The sequence below is a fragment of the Lycium barbarum genome, chromosome 5 (assembly GCF_019175385.1).
Source record: "Lycium barbarum isolate Lr01 chromosome 5, ASM1917538v2, whole genome shotgun sequence".
Classification (NCBI taxonomy): Eukaryota; Viridiplantae; Streptophyta; class Magnoliopsida; order Solanales; family Solanaceae; genus Lycium; species Lycium barbarum.
In genome coordinates, this window is record NC_083341.1 from 10,011,286 (window position 1) to 10,028,479 (window position 17,194).

General features: G+C 36.5%; 1 protein-coding gene across 1 annotated transcript; it reads left to right on the forward strand.

The window, feature by feature from the left end:
• Positions 1-14,500: 14,500 nt before the first annotated feature.
• Positions 14,501-16,623, forward strand: LOC132640395 (F-box protein At2g26160-like). Its single transcript, XM_060356977.1, has one exon. The coding sequence runs from the start codon at positions 15,228-15,230 to the stop codon at positions 16,443-16,445; it is 1,218 nt and encodes a 405-aa protein (XP_060212960.1). The 5' UTR covers positions 14,501-15,227; the 3' UTR covers positions 16,446-16,623.
• The last annotated feature ends 571 nt before the right edge of the window (positions 16,624-17,194 follow it).

Here is a 17,194-nt window from a genome sequence, read left to right on the forward strand (position 1 = left end):
CCCATACCCACTGACCCGACCCGTTTCTTTCAGATATGAATTTAAGTGATCCTTCATACACACTTAATTGCCAAGTAAATAACTAGATATTCACCAGAAGTGGCGCAAACATATACGTACAAAAGGATTATTCTGCTCTTTCCAGCCATCAACCAAAGGACAAGGATATCGCAGCATACAACTATTCCTTGTGGCCAACTTTTTAATTCGTCTGGGATAGTAATTAAATGTCGAATGAAATCGACTATGTAATTAGCTGTTTGAATCGCTTTTAAGTTTTCACAACCTTTGCGGCACCACCATAGGACTGATTCTATATCGACTATTCAAGAATCAAGGACTAGCATGGGCGGAGCCATCTTTGGAGGGTGGTCAGGTGCACACCCTTCGTCGGAAAATTACGCGGTGTACATAGGTTAAATGTTAGCTACAATACGTATATATTTAATTTTGTACACCCTTAACACAAGTAAGAAGAAAATTTGCACACCCTTCATTAAATTCCTGGCTTCGCTACCGAGGACGAGAGTTCCTTATATTACGTGATCCATTTCTCATGGAGTTTCATAGTTGAAGTTTGTAGGAATGAAACGTGACCTTTGTATAAATTTGAATAACGTTGTATAATTTTACTATATAACACTATAAAATTGTGTATAAACACCTCTTATACACTATTATAGAGGGTTGATACATTATTTATAACAAGTGTATAATATAGTACTATGTTATATACCAGATGTACTATGATACGAAAAAGAAGCTAGGTATGCAGGTATAAACTGAAAATATGGCTACTTGAGTGTAATATGTTATGTTGGACAATATATTCTTGAAAAATTCTCAAATTTATTTCATTTAAAAAAAGAAAAAGATGCAAATATATCCCTCAACATTGCGATTTAGAGCAGATATACCCTCGTTAAAAAAAAGTAGTGCACATATACCCCTGTCGTGAGGCCGTTACACAAATGGTGCAAATATATCATTTTCGATGACGGAAAGTTTTTAATTAAAATAAAATCTACTGTACGGGCATATTTGCCACCTTTTTTTGCAAAGTTTGGGGGTATATTTGGACCTTCTGACGCATGAATTTTTTTTGCCTTCTTTATTTCAACAATTAATTTGAATTTATTGCTTTGATGATCAAATTTCTTTTTGTGCTCATCTTCTTATTAACTCTACCATAGATTTCCCAAAATATTTTTATGCAAATGCATACAATACATTACAGTTTGATCACTTATGATTACTGGGAGTAAATAAGAAATCTTGAGATTTTAACAAAGTTATTTAATTTTTAATTTAAATCAGCGAGGCGATATGAACAAATTTGAGAAAATGAAAGAGGATGAGTAATAGAGAGAAGCCGGATCCAAATTATTAGGCAAATGCGAAATATATGTTTCTTTTCAAATGTGAGCATAATTTCTTCGTTTTAAGATTGAAAGTTACTGAAAGGAGACAATTTACCCTGCTCATTTTATAGAAAGTAGACTCCTAGGCTATTAATTTATACTCCAATTTATATGACTCACATTTCTTGTTGATTAGCCTCATAAAAACAATATGTTTATATATTTAAAAACATTATAACTTCACTCTCATTTCACCCTTAATGAAATGTCATACACCCGAAAAAATGTCTAATATATTTAGTTCATAAATTTTAAAAATCAATCAAAATCTCAAGATTTCTTATTATTTCCAATAATCATATTGAGTAAATTGCAATTTATTTTTGCATATGCGAAAAAATAAGTTGGGGTATCTATGATATACTCCTCTGTTTCAATTTGTTTGAACCTATTTCCTTTTTAGTCCGTGCCAAAATGAATGACCTCTTTCCTAATTTGGAAACAAATTCATTTTATGAATGATTTACAGCCACACAAATTTTCAAGGCTTATTTTGAACCACAAGTTTCAAAAGTCTTCCCTCTTTCTTAAATGTCGTGCCCAGTCATATGGGTTCATATAAATTGAAACGGAGGGAGTATTTAATAAGAAGATGAGGTCAAAAAGAAATTTGATCATCAAAGCGATAATTCAAATCGTTGAATTAAAGAAGGCAAAAACAAAAAAGTTCATGTGTGAGAACTGAGAAGGGGCAAATATATGCCTGGTCTTTGCGAAAAGGTACAAATATATTGTAACGACCCGCAAGGTCGTTATGGGGGCTTTGACCATTTTACCTTTGCTAGTACCTTCCCGAGCATAGAAATAAGCTTAATGAGAACTCAAAGAGTTAGGAGACTAAAAAACTGAAACTTGATTTATTTGTTGTTGCGCATTGTTTGAAACTTGTTGTATGTTTTTTTTTTTTTTAGGGGGGTAGGGGGGTGGATGGGGGATTTGGTAAATTAGACCACTGCTAGAAATTTCAAGGCCGCGGGTGAGTTCATAGCATGTTTTTATGTATATGTGTATGTTTGGTTTGCGTCTGTAGGGCCTCGGATTGGTGTTGGAATTTTGGGTGAAGAACTAGGGAAAAACCAGAGCTCACTGGTCGATATGCACCGCTGCGGCGGCGGTATTACAACTGTAGTGAGTCCGCCGCTCAGAAGTTTCGATATTTAATAAGGTTCTCCATAGCGGGACCATTTTCTCTATAGCGGGACTGCTGTAGTGAAACGTTGACCACTGCAGCGGTCGACGGGAGGCAGAAATTGTGTTTTATATTTCATATTCTGAACCCATTCCCCACATAACACCAAAAACTGTTCCCAAGAAACAATAAGGCGATTTTTCTGAGGCTGAGGCACCACTCTTCGTCAAGGTAAGTCTCAACCTTTAATTTCGTTCATTCCATCCTTTAATTTCGTTCATTCCATAATCATTTTAAGTCCCTACATTATATAATGTTCTTTAATGGTGAATTGAAAGGCTAGAACCTTAGAATTTATGAAACCCTTAAATAATGAATGGGTATTGATTTTATTGTTGTTTAATCCTCTAGGAGTATAGACTATTGCTTCCTAGGATGAGAATTTGATTATTAATGGTGAGAATTTTTTATTACGACTTAAGGGAATTGTTGATTGAGACTTAGGGTTCCAAAAAAAAAAATGGAAGCTTTAGCCTAAAAATTGATTGAAGGGGGTTGAATTGATTGGGAAACCTATGAATTGATAGAATATGAATATTGGGATTGATATTAGTATGAATTCACACTTAGTGATAGTTCACCCAATTGAAAAGGATAGGAATGGTTGGGTTCTCTTTCCCAATTGTTATTTAGTGAGTTGCGCCCCAGCGGGCATATTTCCGCCGAGGCACTATCGCTGTAGCAGACCTCTGCTCGCTAGAGCGGGTATCGCTGAATCAGAAACCCTTTTTAATTCTAACTTCGAACTTATTCCTCCTATTCACCAAATCTTCGAACTAGAGAGAATTAAGGGCGATTTAGAGTGCTTTTGGAGTTGCTTCATCTTGGGGTAAGTTCTTCTACCATATCTTGTGATTATTTACCTTTCTATGCTTGAACTAATAGTAAAAATGAAAGGGTTAGTTGGAGAAGATGACCTTTAACCTTATGTTGGGAATTTTAAATCTAGGCTTTAAATATTAGTTTAATCAGTGAATCTTGTCAATATTAAGACGGTATTTCATGAATTAATGGAAGATAAGCTTAAATCTCTAATTTAGACTAAGAATTGATTATGGTTAGTTAGGGTTTAATCCTAATTTGGGGGTTTTGGTTCTAATGATGAAATTGTTGGTTTGATGAGTCTAATTAGCGATTGAAGAATAGTATTGAATGTCTATAATGTTGGGCTACCAATTCCACCTTTGAAATCCCTGTTTTGCCCCTGTGGGCCCAATTTTCCCTTGTTAAAGGAGTGATTTCCAAGTAGAACGAGCATATAGAAAATCGGGTACCGTTAATCTCCATTTCTAAGTTAGATTTCGATAATTACTAGACTTTGAGCATTCAGAGGATCTTCGGAAAGGCAAGGCTCCCATTTGACGATTCGTGGCACCAGCTCGACAGCGAGGTAGTTTACGGCTTACCCTTCGGTTAGACTTCGGTTAGCAAATAATATGTAGGAGTTAGTTATTTTTGGAGAGAGCGTGTTAAGCCTTCAGATATGAAATTGGGACGAATATTCTTAGGTTGGTATTGTCGTCGATTATGTGGGCTCATCACCTTGTTATTATGATTTAGTCGTTTCCATGTTCAATGTGTTGAGCTTTTTGCCTCATTTACCTTGTTGTGTTATGCGACGCATTCATCTCGCACTTATCTTTTTACTTATCACCGGAAAGGGAATGAATAATGATAATTTAGATTGGTATTGTGACTAGTGTATACAGAAAGACTCGAATGGGATTTGACTATTATTTACACTTGATATTGACATCATGCATAACATTCATACTCATTTGCATGATATATTCATATGGACTGTGATTTGGTATTGATGATGATAAGTGAGAAGGAAACATCCTAGCTTGTTATGAGACGGAAGATTGTATACAGTTGATATGGAAGTCAACTCTGGACTGTGTGCGGAGTGACTGGTAAATTGATTTCGCGGATCCCCCATGAGTCATGACTATAGAGACGTGGAGGATTTTCGTTCGTAGCATGTTTTATGGTGACAGACAGTTGGCCATTGAATTGCATTGCATATACACTAATTACTTCATTCATTCATATCATTGATTCTGTTATGGCATTGATAATAATTGAGTTGCTCCTGATTTTGGATTGCTTGTTGTGATTCTTACTTGATTGCTCGCATGCCTACCTTTCAATTCCTTTCTTCATATATATGTGACTGATTGTTGTCAGCCTATGATATCTATCGGTACAAAGTGTTTGTACTGATACTATTTTGCGGTACTTTTTTCTGAGTGCAGAGTTTGTAGCAGGTTCCTTTTCCGCATCTCATGAGTGATCCGAGGCTTAGCTTCAGAGTTTCTAAGATGAGCACTTGATGGATTCCGCAGCCCGGATACTCTTCTTTGTCTACTTGTCTTTTCTTGACTTCGAGACAGTATTTTCATTTGTGACGTGTTGATTATTTCAGACTTGTATTTGTAGTAGCTCTTGTACTATTACAGACCAGATGCTTAGGATGGTTGTAGACTTATTTCCCCTTATTTTATGATATCGTATTTAAATTGTGTAGTAGATTATTATGGTTGTTTCATTACTTAACTTATGCGTGAATAAGGGAAGGGTTCGCCCACCAGAGGGGATTGTGTGGGTGCCCGCTCGACCCACTAGTTGGGTTGTGACAAGTGCTTGTAATAGTGTTTTTTCTGTTTTAAGCAATTCGATTACATCGTTTTCTCCGTTTTACAGAGTTGAAGTGCTTTTAATATTATTTTTTCTCTGCGATCTGTACTTTTTACGTCGTTTTGAGGAGTTGAATTTTTCGTATGGATAATGGCAACAATGCCGCCGCCACCATCGCCCTCTTCGTCGTGGCCCCTGCCGTTCCCGTCGCTCCTCCACCCCAAAACAACACCTGCTTCCTATGCCAGCAAAGGCATTTTGACACCGATAGAGGCATGGAAACACATAATGCCTTTCTTCATAAGAAGAACCACTTCATGTGTGGTGTTTGCAGCACAACCTTTCGATACAACACCGATTTGGGACGTCACCGTGACAAAACCATTAAGTTACAACCTAGAGTTATTGTTATATCCCGTATTTTGCGTATTCGGATAATTCAAGATAATTGCGGGAAGTTAAGAGTAAGGCAATATTTTTGACCTTGCTTAGCACACAAGTTGTTTGTGAAAATTTTTGAAGTGGAAATAGTCAGAAAGATTAGGGGCAAAAAGGGAAATTCACAAGATGGTCCATGAAAATATTAAGGAAAACTTGGGGTTGAAAGTGAATTATAGAAAGTTAATAATTCTTGAAAATATGGGTCAAGTGGCCATGTGCTATGGTATGGGCTATGGCCTACATGGATGCATTATATAAGTGAACAAAAGATGATAGTTCATCACATTTTCATCATTCTTTTCACTCTAGAAAGTTGAAGAACCTTGGAGAAGAAAGAAGAAGGCCATTCGGCCACGGTAGCAAAAATTAAGACCCAAAAATCTTGATCAAAAAATTATTTTCTTTAAGCAATCCCACCAATTGGAAGGTCCTCTTTAACGTGGAGTAGTTGTTGGGGCAAGAAAACCATTCATTCTTGCAAGGAGCAACTTTAGCCAAGAAAGAAGATAAGTGGAAAAAGTAAGGTTTAATCCTCTTTTCATATATTATGGATGGTTTGTATGTGTTGTAGAGTGTAGAAATGAATGAAATTCATGAAAATATGTGTGTTGGGTTGAAGCCGTGTGGGTGGTTGTTTTGTGTAGAAGTGATGAATTAATTTTACGTAGTATTTTAGTTGTTGTAGATTCTATGGTGCAAATGAAGGTTTAATGGTTCAAATTGGTATTGAAATTGTTTGTGGCTTGTTGGAGAAGTTAATGTGATTTGAATGTAGTTTCTTGTATTTATGGAAAATAATGTTGCTAGCATGTGAATTGTTGATGTAGTTCATGAATTTGAAAGAAGGAAATGTGTTGTTATTTTTCTTGTTGAATTTGGAAGGCTTCGGGTGAAGTAGTATGTTGGTTGGATTGTTTGAAGTGTTCTTGAATCATGTTAGAATATTTCGGATTAACACCCGAATGTGAGATCATTGGTATTAGCTTGCTTACATGTGATTGAATTGAATATAAATGAAATGCCATTGAGTTGTGTGACAAGAGTTGTTAATGTTAGGATATATTTTGGATTGATTATTGATGTTGTTGGCATGATTGTTGGGATTGTTGTTGATAAATTAGCCGAGTTAGAATCTCGGGGATGGGGTATTTACAGGGGAGATGCTGCCGAAATTTCGGCAGATTATAAATGAATTCATTTGAAGGACTAAGACAAGTGTGTGTGACGATGAGTTTAATGATTGTGTAATCTTCTTGAATGTAGACTAGCAAGTTTGGACGAATAAGCGTAGCTAATTGGACGTGGGACAGGTATGTAAAGCTTACCTTTTCTTTCTTTTGGCATGTCCTAGAGCTAAGTAAGCTATGATACTTATCTTGGGGTAACTCTATTCTTGATTCCGAGCTTGTTAATGATTCTTATTCACGTCTTGATGTGAGTATACTTAGTATAGCCGAGCTTATTGTAGGATTGAATAACAAGAAAAGTCTAAAGAGTTCTGTAAGTAGTAATGACCCTAACGTTCGTAGACGGTCTCGGATTGCTTGAAAATGGTTGTAGAGATTCCTATAATGAAGAACGTTCATGGCTTTCATGTGCTAACTTGGATTGTTTTGGAAATGCTCGTACAGGTTTCTATAATGAATAACGTTCATAAATTTCATAAGCGAACTCGGATTGTTTTAGAAATGTTCATGGGGGGGGGGGGGGGGGGGGGGGGTTCTATAATGAATGATGTCTATAACGATGTTTGAAAGGTACTTGGTATGATTGTTGCTTTAATTTCCCAAAAAGAATAGCTTCGGAAACGCTCGTAGAAGGTTCTGTACTTCAAACGCCCATAATTTTCTCATACTAAATCGGATTGACCCGAAACTTGTTTCTGAGTCTTCGGGCATCGGTAAGTATACTTATACATCGAGTCAATCCGAAATTAGTTTTGTACTACAGGAAACATAAAGTCGATTTTCACAACCACTCCGAAGGGGGTGCGAGATTTTATTATTTAGATTTTCAAAACCACTCCGAAGGGGGTGCGAGATTTTACTATTTGTTTTATTTACGATTTTATGTTTACACTCCATAGCGGTATCTCTTTGTATTGATATTTGGTGGATTGAGTAGTGTAGGCACCATCATTAGTATTATGTCGCAAGTGGCATGCCCGAAGGGGCCAGGACTAGTATTATTATGTCACGAGCGGCATGCCCGAAGGGGCCAGGACTACTATTATTATGTCGCAAGCGGCATGCCCGAAGGGGCCAGGACTAGTATTATTATGTTGCAAGCGGCATGCCTGAAGGGGCCTTCATTATTATAATGCCGGACGCGGCATGCCCAAAGGGGCCACCATTATTATTATTATGTCGGAACCGGCATGCCCGAAGGGGCCAGGACTAGTATTATTATGCCGGTGGCATGCCCGAAGGGGCCAAGACTAGTATTATTATGCCGGCGGCATACCCGAAGGGGCCATCATTGCTACTATATCGGAAGCGGCCGTCCGAAGGGACTATTCTGATACTATATGCTCATAGTGTATTCTAGAAATTGGGTATGTTGTACTTATATTTTGCATGCTGGAATTTGTGTAAGGCACTACATGGCACGGTCAAAATGTTGTTCCAGGTTACTCCGGGTTGCCTCTAAACTGGTTTACTGTTACTCCTTTCCTTGTTTATGATTCAGTGATGCTTTACATATTCCGTACTGACCCCCTTTTCTTCGGGGGCTGCGTTTCATGCCACGCAGGTACACCCAGATGAGTAGAAGACTTTGCTAAAGGTGTTCCAGCGGGATTGGCGAGCTCCATCTCAGTTCGGAGTGTTGCCGGGTCAAGTACTTATGTCATGGTATTTTGTATATGATAGAGACTTTGCAGACAGTGTCCTGTGGATAGGGCGTCGGGAAATGCGAATCATTTGTAGATGTTGAAAGAGCATGTATTTTCAGATGATTTCAGTTGGTAAAAAGTACGTAATTGATTGAAAGTTTTCATAATCTGTAAAAAGACAATGATCTCTATTTGAAAAAGTTCCATGTTTTAAAAGTTTTTGAAATGACAGGTTTTGGTAAAGCGAGTGTTTAAGGGTTCACTCGACTCTGATGAGAGTTGGGTGCCCATCATGCCCTATCAAGATGAGGGTGTGACAGTTAGTTAGGGTTTCTTTTCAGCCTCATTTAAGACTTACTTTCTTAATTTTTTCTTACAGATCACTGATTCATTGATCACCCTAACAAAACCAGTAAGTTTGTTTCTGTTCTCTTATGTTGTAATCCTATTTTTGTAGTTAAACTTAAATTTATGGATGATAGTAGTACAACTATGGTTGATTGGTATATTGTAGTAATTTGTTTTGTTGCTTGTTGGGTTAATGGATGGGTTAACAGAGGGGTGTTTTTCGTCAAAAACTCGAGACATGAGGTCATTAATTGATGACTTTGAGTTTAACAAAATGGATTTCATTAGTATTTCAGAAAATTTCTTTTGCTTATCTTCTTTGAATTGTTCTATTGTTTGTGCTTTGCTATTTTAAGAGCTCACTTCCTATTTATGTTTTTGTCCATTGGTGATTAGATATAATTCTGATGTTTATATACTCTCCCTTTATTCCTTAACTGCCCTTTGCTTCTATGAATGCACAAATTGTTGGTGATTTAGTTGTGGTATAAACTCAGTTTCACTGTGGAAACCTCATTGTTGTATGTGGTATTTTATTATCTTACAAGAAGCTTTGTTGATATTTGGTATGTGTCGTATGGATGTGAACTGTTATTTTGTACAAAATTAATATTATAATTTATAATAGCAAGGGTTTATTTAAGTCAGTAAGATGTTAGTCATGTGTTAGCAATACATTACGTTAGATGTTGTTGTAAAAACTTTTATTTATCAGTATGAAAATTTGAATAGTTTAATTAAAAGTTCTAAAATATTTTTGTTAAAAAGTAGGCAGTGTTTCTTTCTTTCCCTTTTTTATATAATTTTTATGTTATATTCTTTTACAATCTTCAATATTATTTAAACCACAATACAATCACAAACTTCACTATTAAATTATTATTTTTTGGGGAGGGGTGGGGGGGGGGGGGGCTTATCCAGCCGTCTATTTATAGGTTGTTTTATATTTTTTGTGATTGCAATGTGGAGTACAATGTTTCATATGTTTACCATGCGATGTACGCTTACTTCGACCGAGACAATGTTGCTCTCAAGGGACTTGCCTAATGAATATTCAAATTCTCTTGAATTGATGAGTGTCCCGTATGGATTTTGTTTAATGGTTTATGATTCTGTGTTATCAAGGAATCCAGTGAAGAGGAGAGGGAACATGTTGAGAAATTTATGTAGTATCAGGTATTTGAGAATTTCCTCAATGAAAATATAGTTTACCTCTTTTTCTTTTTATCATTTGGGGTAATGATTTTAGGCGTTATTTGAATTGGTGCTAGCTATTTATCTGGCTCATGGTTTAGAACAAGCGGGGTAGGAAAGTGAAGTTGCAGTCTATTTTGATGCCATTACATGAGTTTGATCATGCTGAGAAGGGAGACGCATTGTATGATAAGTTTGCTTCTGTTCTCTTATGTTGTAATCCTATTTTTGTAGTTAGACACTTAAATCTGTTAATGATGCTAGTAGAAACAGTTGTCTAGATTTTAAGATGCTAGAAATGCTTACACTGTTCATCAGATGTCTATGTTGACTTCAAAAGAGGCAAGATTAATCATGTGGTAGAGGCCACTATGTATCATGCAAAATTTAATGGAATTTCGCTTATTTATTTTTTAAGGCCCTATACTCTCGATTGCCTTATAACCACTATTTCATATTCTTGTGAGTTGTGAATTATGAGTTCAGTACTTAAATTCTTGTGTTTGTATTCTAAAAAAAGAGTAGATTGAGCTTCCAGTTACTTACCACATGCTTTGTTGAATTTATTCTGTAGCAATTAGGGGTGGGCGTTCGGTTCTTCGGTTCAGCTATTTCGGTTTCGATTTTTTAAAGTTCGGTTCGGCTTGGTTTTGGTTTTGTCAATTCGGTTTTTTTGATATGACATTAGAAGCGATTCCATTTACACTAATTCATATTCTCAAAAGCAATAAAACATAAAACTGAAAAATAGAAATCAAAATCAAACAAACATGATACACAAGAACAGAAAACCATAACCATGATATAGGATTACTAGGTATTATATACATAACATAAGAATAATTAAGAAAACACATAAAGGATATACATTAGTCCGAAAGACACATCCTAGTCACATCCTTTGTTAAGGATATTTAATTTTCTCAACTGAAGTGGAAAATTAGGGATACAAAAGCAAAAGAGGGCTTGTTACGATTGAGTTTTTTTGGGCTTAAATTTAATAGGCATGGATTATTTTGATTTTTTTGGTAATGTATTAAATTTAGGTGGGCGTTCGGTTCGGTTTTATCAAACTTCGGTTCAACTATTTCAGTTTCGGTTTTTTGAAGGTGGACACCGAACACCGAACCAAAATAGTTCGGTTCGGTTTGGTTCTTTCAGTTTTGGTTTTTTGGAAGTTCAGTTCGGTTCGGTCCAGTTTTTAGGTTTTTGATATTTATGCCCAACCCTTCTAGCAATGGAGACTTACAAGAAGAGGTGTATGTAGCTCAACCAGAAGGTTTCATAAAGAAGGGCGATGAAACAAAGGTGTACAAGCTAAAAAAGGCATTGTATGGTTTGAAGCAAGCTCCTGGAGCGTGGTATAGCAAAATCGATGGGTATTTTCAGAAAAAGGGATACACGAGAAGTGAGAATGAGCCCACATTGTATGTGAAGAAGGAAGGTAATGATTTCATCATTGTTTGTCTTTATGTTGATGATATCATTTACACTAGCTCTTCTACTTATCTTGTGGATGAATTTAAGTCTCAAAATCTGAATGAGTTTGAGATGTTGGATATGGCTTTATTACACTATTTCCTTGGCCTTGAAGTCCATCAAGCTGAAGATGGAATATTTATTTCACAAAGGGAATATGGCATGGACTTTCTCGTTGAATTTGGTATGCTTAATTGCAAGCCTGCAGCTACTCCTTTGAATGTTAGCGAAAAATTGCAGCTTAATGATGGAGCAGAGATAGCTGATCCTAAAACTTTCAGAAGCCTGGTTGGAGGTTTAATTTATCTAACCCATACTTGCCCCGATATTGCATTCTCTGTTGGTGCTATTTCCAGGTTTATGCAACAACCTTCAAAGGTTCATTTTTGGAGCACCAAAAAGAGTTTTGCGTTATATTGCCGGAACTATGGACTATGGGATTTGGTACTCAAAAGTGTCCAATTTCATATTATATGGGTTCACTGATAGTGACTATGCTGGTTCGTTGGATGATAGGTGGAGCGTTTCAGCTCATGTTTTTACTCTTGGATCGGGAGTAATAAATTGGAGCTCAAAGAAGCAAGCTACAGCAACCTTGTCCACCTTACCATCTTTACTTTGGATCCAAATGTGTTCATATTTCAAAATTCACATTATTCTCAACGACTGTACTGGAACATCCAAATTTCTCAACAACAACATAAATACAAACTAAATCATGCACGGACAGCTGCCCATTATATGTGTGTGTATATGTATGTATGTTACGGAAATCATTTAATATACTTATGTTTGGTATTTTTCCTATCAGGATCCTAGTTTTTTTATTTTTATTTTTATTAAGGACCTCGTCGTCTTCCTTATTTTTTGTTGGTCTTTAATTTTTGTCCCTCAAGACAAATAACTTTTTTGCTGTACATAAATATATATTTTCACATTATAATAAGCCACAAATTATGCCCGCGCACTTAAAGAACTTATGACACGCTAGGCATAAGTTCGATTGCTAGAGACAAAAATTAAAGACCAACCAATTTGAAGGTTAAACTGCGCAATTTCTTCTGGAAGAGGAGAGAGATAGTTGGGCTAAATGTTTTGGGGTCTGTTGGGCTCGATTTTTTTCACCTATTTTATTTGTTGGGAACTTACATAATAGCTACTCTTTATAGGGGTCTAACATGATGCAACTATAGTTTCGGTTATTACATTTCGTAGCTAGTATTTACCAGCTATGTTGTTAATTTTGTTGTATTTAAATACATGAGTATATGATGTGTCCTTTTGTTTTGATTGTATTTGACTATTTTCGAGCTCCGATCAGCAAGGTCACCAGCGTTGCGACATTCGACAACGATCAGATTTGAAACTGGTTGAATGTACTCGACTGTATTTGAATGTATTCGAGCTCCGAAATAAACCGACCACCGGCATATTCACAATGACCAGATCTCAGATCCGAAATAGAGTCATCAACGACGTATTCAACTATGTTTTGACTGTATTTGAATGTGTTCGAGCTCAGATCTGAAAAATGCACTCAGATCCAAAATAGAGGTGATGAAGGCCGGTGATACACTAAATTGATCCAAAACTGAGAAATACAAGATGCACTAAATTTAAAACACAGTATATTAAATTTAAAATACACTATATTTGTTGTTTGACAGCCGAAGATACACTAAATTTATCCGAAACTGAGGTGATGACGACAACAGCCACATCTAAAATGGAGGTGATGACGGCCAGATCTTAAACCGCAGGAGGTGATAACGATGACGATTGAGAATTCCAGAGGGACGACTTCTTCTCGCCAGAGAAGAAGGAGATGAGAGAGGGGTGAGAGAGAAGAGAGAGAGGGAGAAGAGACAGGGGTAACGGAGAAGAGAGAGGGAGAGATGGGAATTGAAATACACAATATAGCTACGAGCAGTAATATGTGTTTTAGCAATAGTATGGTAATATATTTAAAGTTTGATTGTTATACTTAAATACCTCTTATATGTTAGCTATAGTACGTAAAAATTCCCTCTTTGTTTTCCAAAATGAATCATTTAAAATGAAAGAACATGAAATTGTACTCGGATTGTTTCATTTGATTTGACCACCCTCAACCGCTAGCCACCGTTGTTACTTGTATCAAACATGTTCAAGCTTAGGTAAATATAAATATATTGTATTATTCGACTTATATATACTGTATAGTCTTTGAATTTCATATATATGGGAACCCTTTAATACATTTATGTTTGGTATATATCTCCTACCAGGATCCTAGATTTTTCTAATAAAGTAATTTGTCATCTTCCTTAATAATTGCTATATGAATCTTCTGACATTAATTTCTAAAGTGGAAGAAAATAACCATATTTTTTTTTCTCTTTTCTTTTTATGTTTTCTCCTTTGTTTTTTTTTTTCTGATGTTGAGTTGCCAATGTTTTTTTTTTTTTTTGAAAAAATGATAGTTTAATTAGAGCAGCCCATTAGGCATTTGTTAGGCCTGAAGGACATAGCCCGTTATCCTTTCGCTGCACAGAGCAGGAGGGCGGTCTGCCCCACTTTAGGAATCGAGTAGTCCTTTCTTTCTATTGGGCCACAAGACCCAACTTTGTACTTGGACAGGGCAGGCCAAAAAATTGCTCAACATTCCACTAACCCCCTCTCCCCTGCCCCACTCCGAGCCCTACCTTGTGTCACAAGCTCAAGTTACTGAGCTCGGAAATAACAATAAAATAATTTTAAGAAAATAAACCTACACATCTAATTTGCAATCGATGTAGCCCACTACACCATCGGTGTCTATTCTGTATAGCTATATATAAGTTTGCTCTGTACATATACACCTTATGCACTATTATACATTACATACACATTCTTATACAGTGTATATACTATATAAATAATATATATGTGTGGTATAACAATGTATAAATATTGCATTGTATAACTGTTTATAAACAAAAGACAATAGTTAACAAGCAACCAAACAAGAGTAAAATTGAAGCTTAGAGCTGTGATGAGACAAGAAAATAAAGACATCATTTTTCTTTTTGGGTTAACTTTTTTTGGGAGAATTCTTAGTTTTCACCACAAAAATCCCAGCTTTCTTCTTCTCAGAGGGATTAGTAACCAACAATAATGAAATTCATCATAAAGGAAAACATTTTTCCTTCATACCAAACACACCCTTTTAGAATAACAATACAACACATCGAGATTTTCAAGGGTTGTTTGATATTTTTTCTTTTTTCATATGAGAAATCATACTCCTCTCTGCAAGATTCCTGTTCTCTCTCTGAGCTGAGTTTCCAATTTCAGTCAGTAGAGCAGCAATATGTTGGGGAGAAAGAAAATTAGATTTTGGGCTGAATTGGTAAGAATGAGACAGTTGGCTATATTTGGCTAACTAGATGGGCGAGCAGCACCTCCAAGTAATTATTCCTAAACTTTAGAGTCGAACTAGGAAAGAAGGAAAAAGAAAAGTGGCAAAGCTGTAATAAACATGAACTTAGAAGGGCAATCATAGGTCTCCTAGGATTCCAAATGTACTTTGGATTAGGAATCTAAGGGTTTTTACTTTCTCTGACTCATGATATAAACAGTACACGGTTGGCATTGGCATCCATAGATTTCCTCCTATTTTTCTTCTTTTCTTGAAGCTATAGATTTCTTCCTGTCTACTGCCATGGCTCAAGAGATGCCTGATTGGTCGGAACTTCAACACGATCTGCTTGTTCTCATCCGTAGGCGTATCAATTTGATTGAAGATTTCCTAAATTTTGGCATTGTATGCAAATCCTGGCACTCAGTACCTACCAAGAACAATTTTAACAGTGACCTGCCTAGAATTCCATGGCTGATGTTAGCTGAAGAGGAAGAAGATAAAGACTGTCGAAAATTCTTCAGTCTCTATAATGGTATGATTTTGAATAAGCGGATTCCTAAAGCCACAGGAAAACGATGTATGGAGTCCATGGGTTGGCTTATCACAGTGGGAAAAGACGAGGGTGAAATCAGTTTACTACATCCTTTCTCCGGTGTTCAGATTCAATTGCCGCATCAAAATACCACAGAAGATTACGACGAACACGAGACTGGATTTCCATTTACGTTTATTGGTAAGGCGGTTTTGTCAGCTAGTCCTTCTCATACATCTGACTTCGTTCTCATGGTCGTTGAGGGAAACCTTAGATTCCTCAGTTTTTGGCGACCTGCTGATTCGAGATGGACCCGGATTAGTTGGGTTGCAGCTGACCACTCTCCATTTGTTGATGTGGTATATTTTAATGGCCACTTTTATGCTGTCAATTATCGCTGCCAGGTCGTAGTTTGTGATGTTGCTGGCCCTGAACCCACTAAAAAAAGTCATATTGTGGCGCAGCTACCATTTGATCCTCTAGAAGTTATAGGTAACTTATACATCCTAGAATCACTAGGATCATTATTTGTAGTTGTGAGAGATGATGTTTACATAAAACCCGTCAAAGATGATTGTGACACAAGGATGAGGTTTCCATTGACGTACGTCCCATGGGAAGGTGCGTCGGTGCTTCAGGATGGGGAGAAGCTTATATATGGGACAACAGCTTTTCGAGTTTTCCAGGTGGATATAGCTGTTGATGGCAAAGTAAAAGTAACGCAAACCAAGGAATTAGGGGACAGAGCTTTTTTCCTGGGTGCTAATTCTTCTCTTTCTATCCAAGCATCTCAATTTCCAGGAATCAAGCCCAATCATATTTATTTTACAGACGATTTTTTCGAATCATATCTCATTTTTGCAGAAGGAGGAGGCTTGGACATGGGGGTTTGCAACTTAGCGGATGGCAGCATCCAGCTGCATTATGAGGCTGTTTCCCTCAGTCCTGTTTGTCCTCCGACTTGGGTCACACCAACTTTGTATTAGAGTCCGACACATTGCTTTATTTACTCTATTTGTTGAGCTATTTTTGACAATAAAAGTACTTGAGTTCTTTTTTATTTAAAATAATTACAACCGTCATTTATCTTCAGAATCAATTGATGTATCTTTCTTGCTTTTATATAATTGTTGTACTTCCTTGCTTCCAAAGTATGTTGTAATGGGACGCGATCACAATTTTCTTAATGGAGAAACTTCTGGTATGTACTTTATACTAGTCCGCTGGTGTAGTATGAAAGTTATGATCACTGAATTCTAGCTTCAAACCAGCAATTAACGAATATTCTTATAGCATAATTTGTTTTCTCATTAAATTTGAATCCTGGATCTATCACTATGAGGAAGAGTGTGATCAGGACAAGGAGGAGGAAGAGGCATATGAAGAGTCAGAAGAGGAAGGCTGAGGTAGGAACTAATCTTCATTGTTCATTAGTATCTATCTTAACCTTTTTGATCATGTATTGCATATAATAAATAGGTAATAAACTTTTATCAGAAAGTTTTTGAACATACACCAAGTATCTTGTCTTCATACTCGTGAACAAAATGGTTCTGCTTAAAGAAAACATCGTCACATTGTTAAAACCGGCTTAACTATGGTAGCTCACGCTTCACTTCCTCTCTCCTTTTGGGATGATGCTTTATCTACTGCTGTTGCATCTCATCAATCAGATGCCTACCCCTGTCCTTAACAATCTTTCACCTTCCAAGAAATTACATAAGAAAATTCCTGA

Bases quoted from the DNA above. Each gene is read 5' to 3' on its own strand.
- LOC132640395 (XM_060356977.1), top strand. From the start codon at position 15,228: ATGGCTCAAGAGATGCCTGATTGGTCGGAACTTCAACACGATCTGCTT.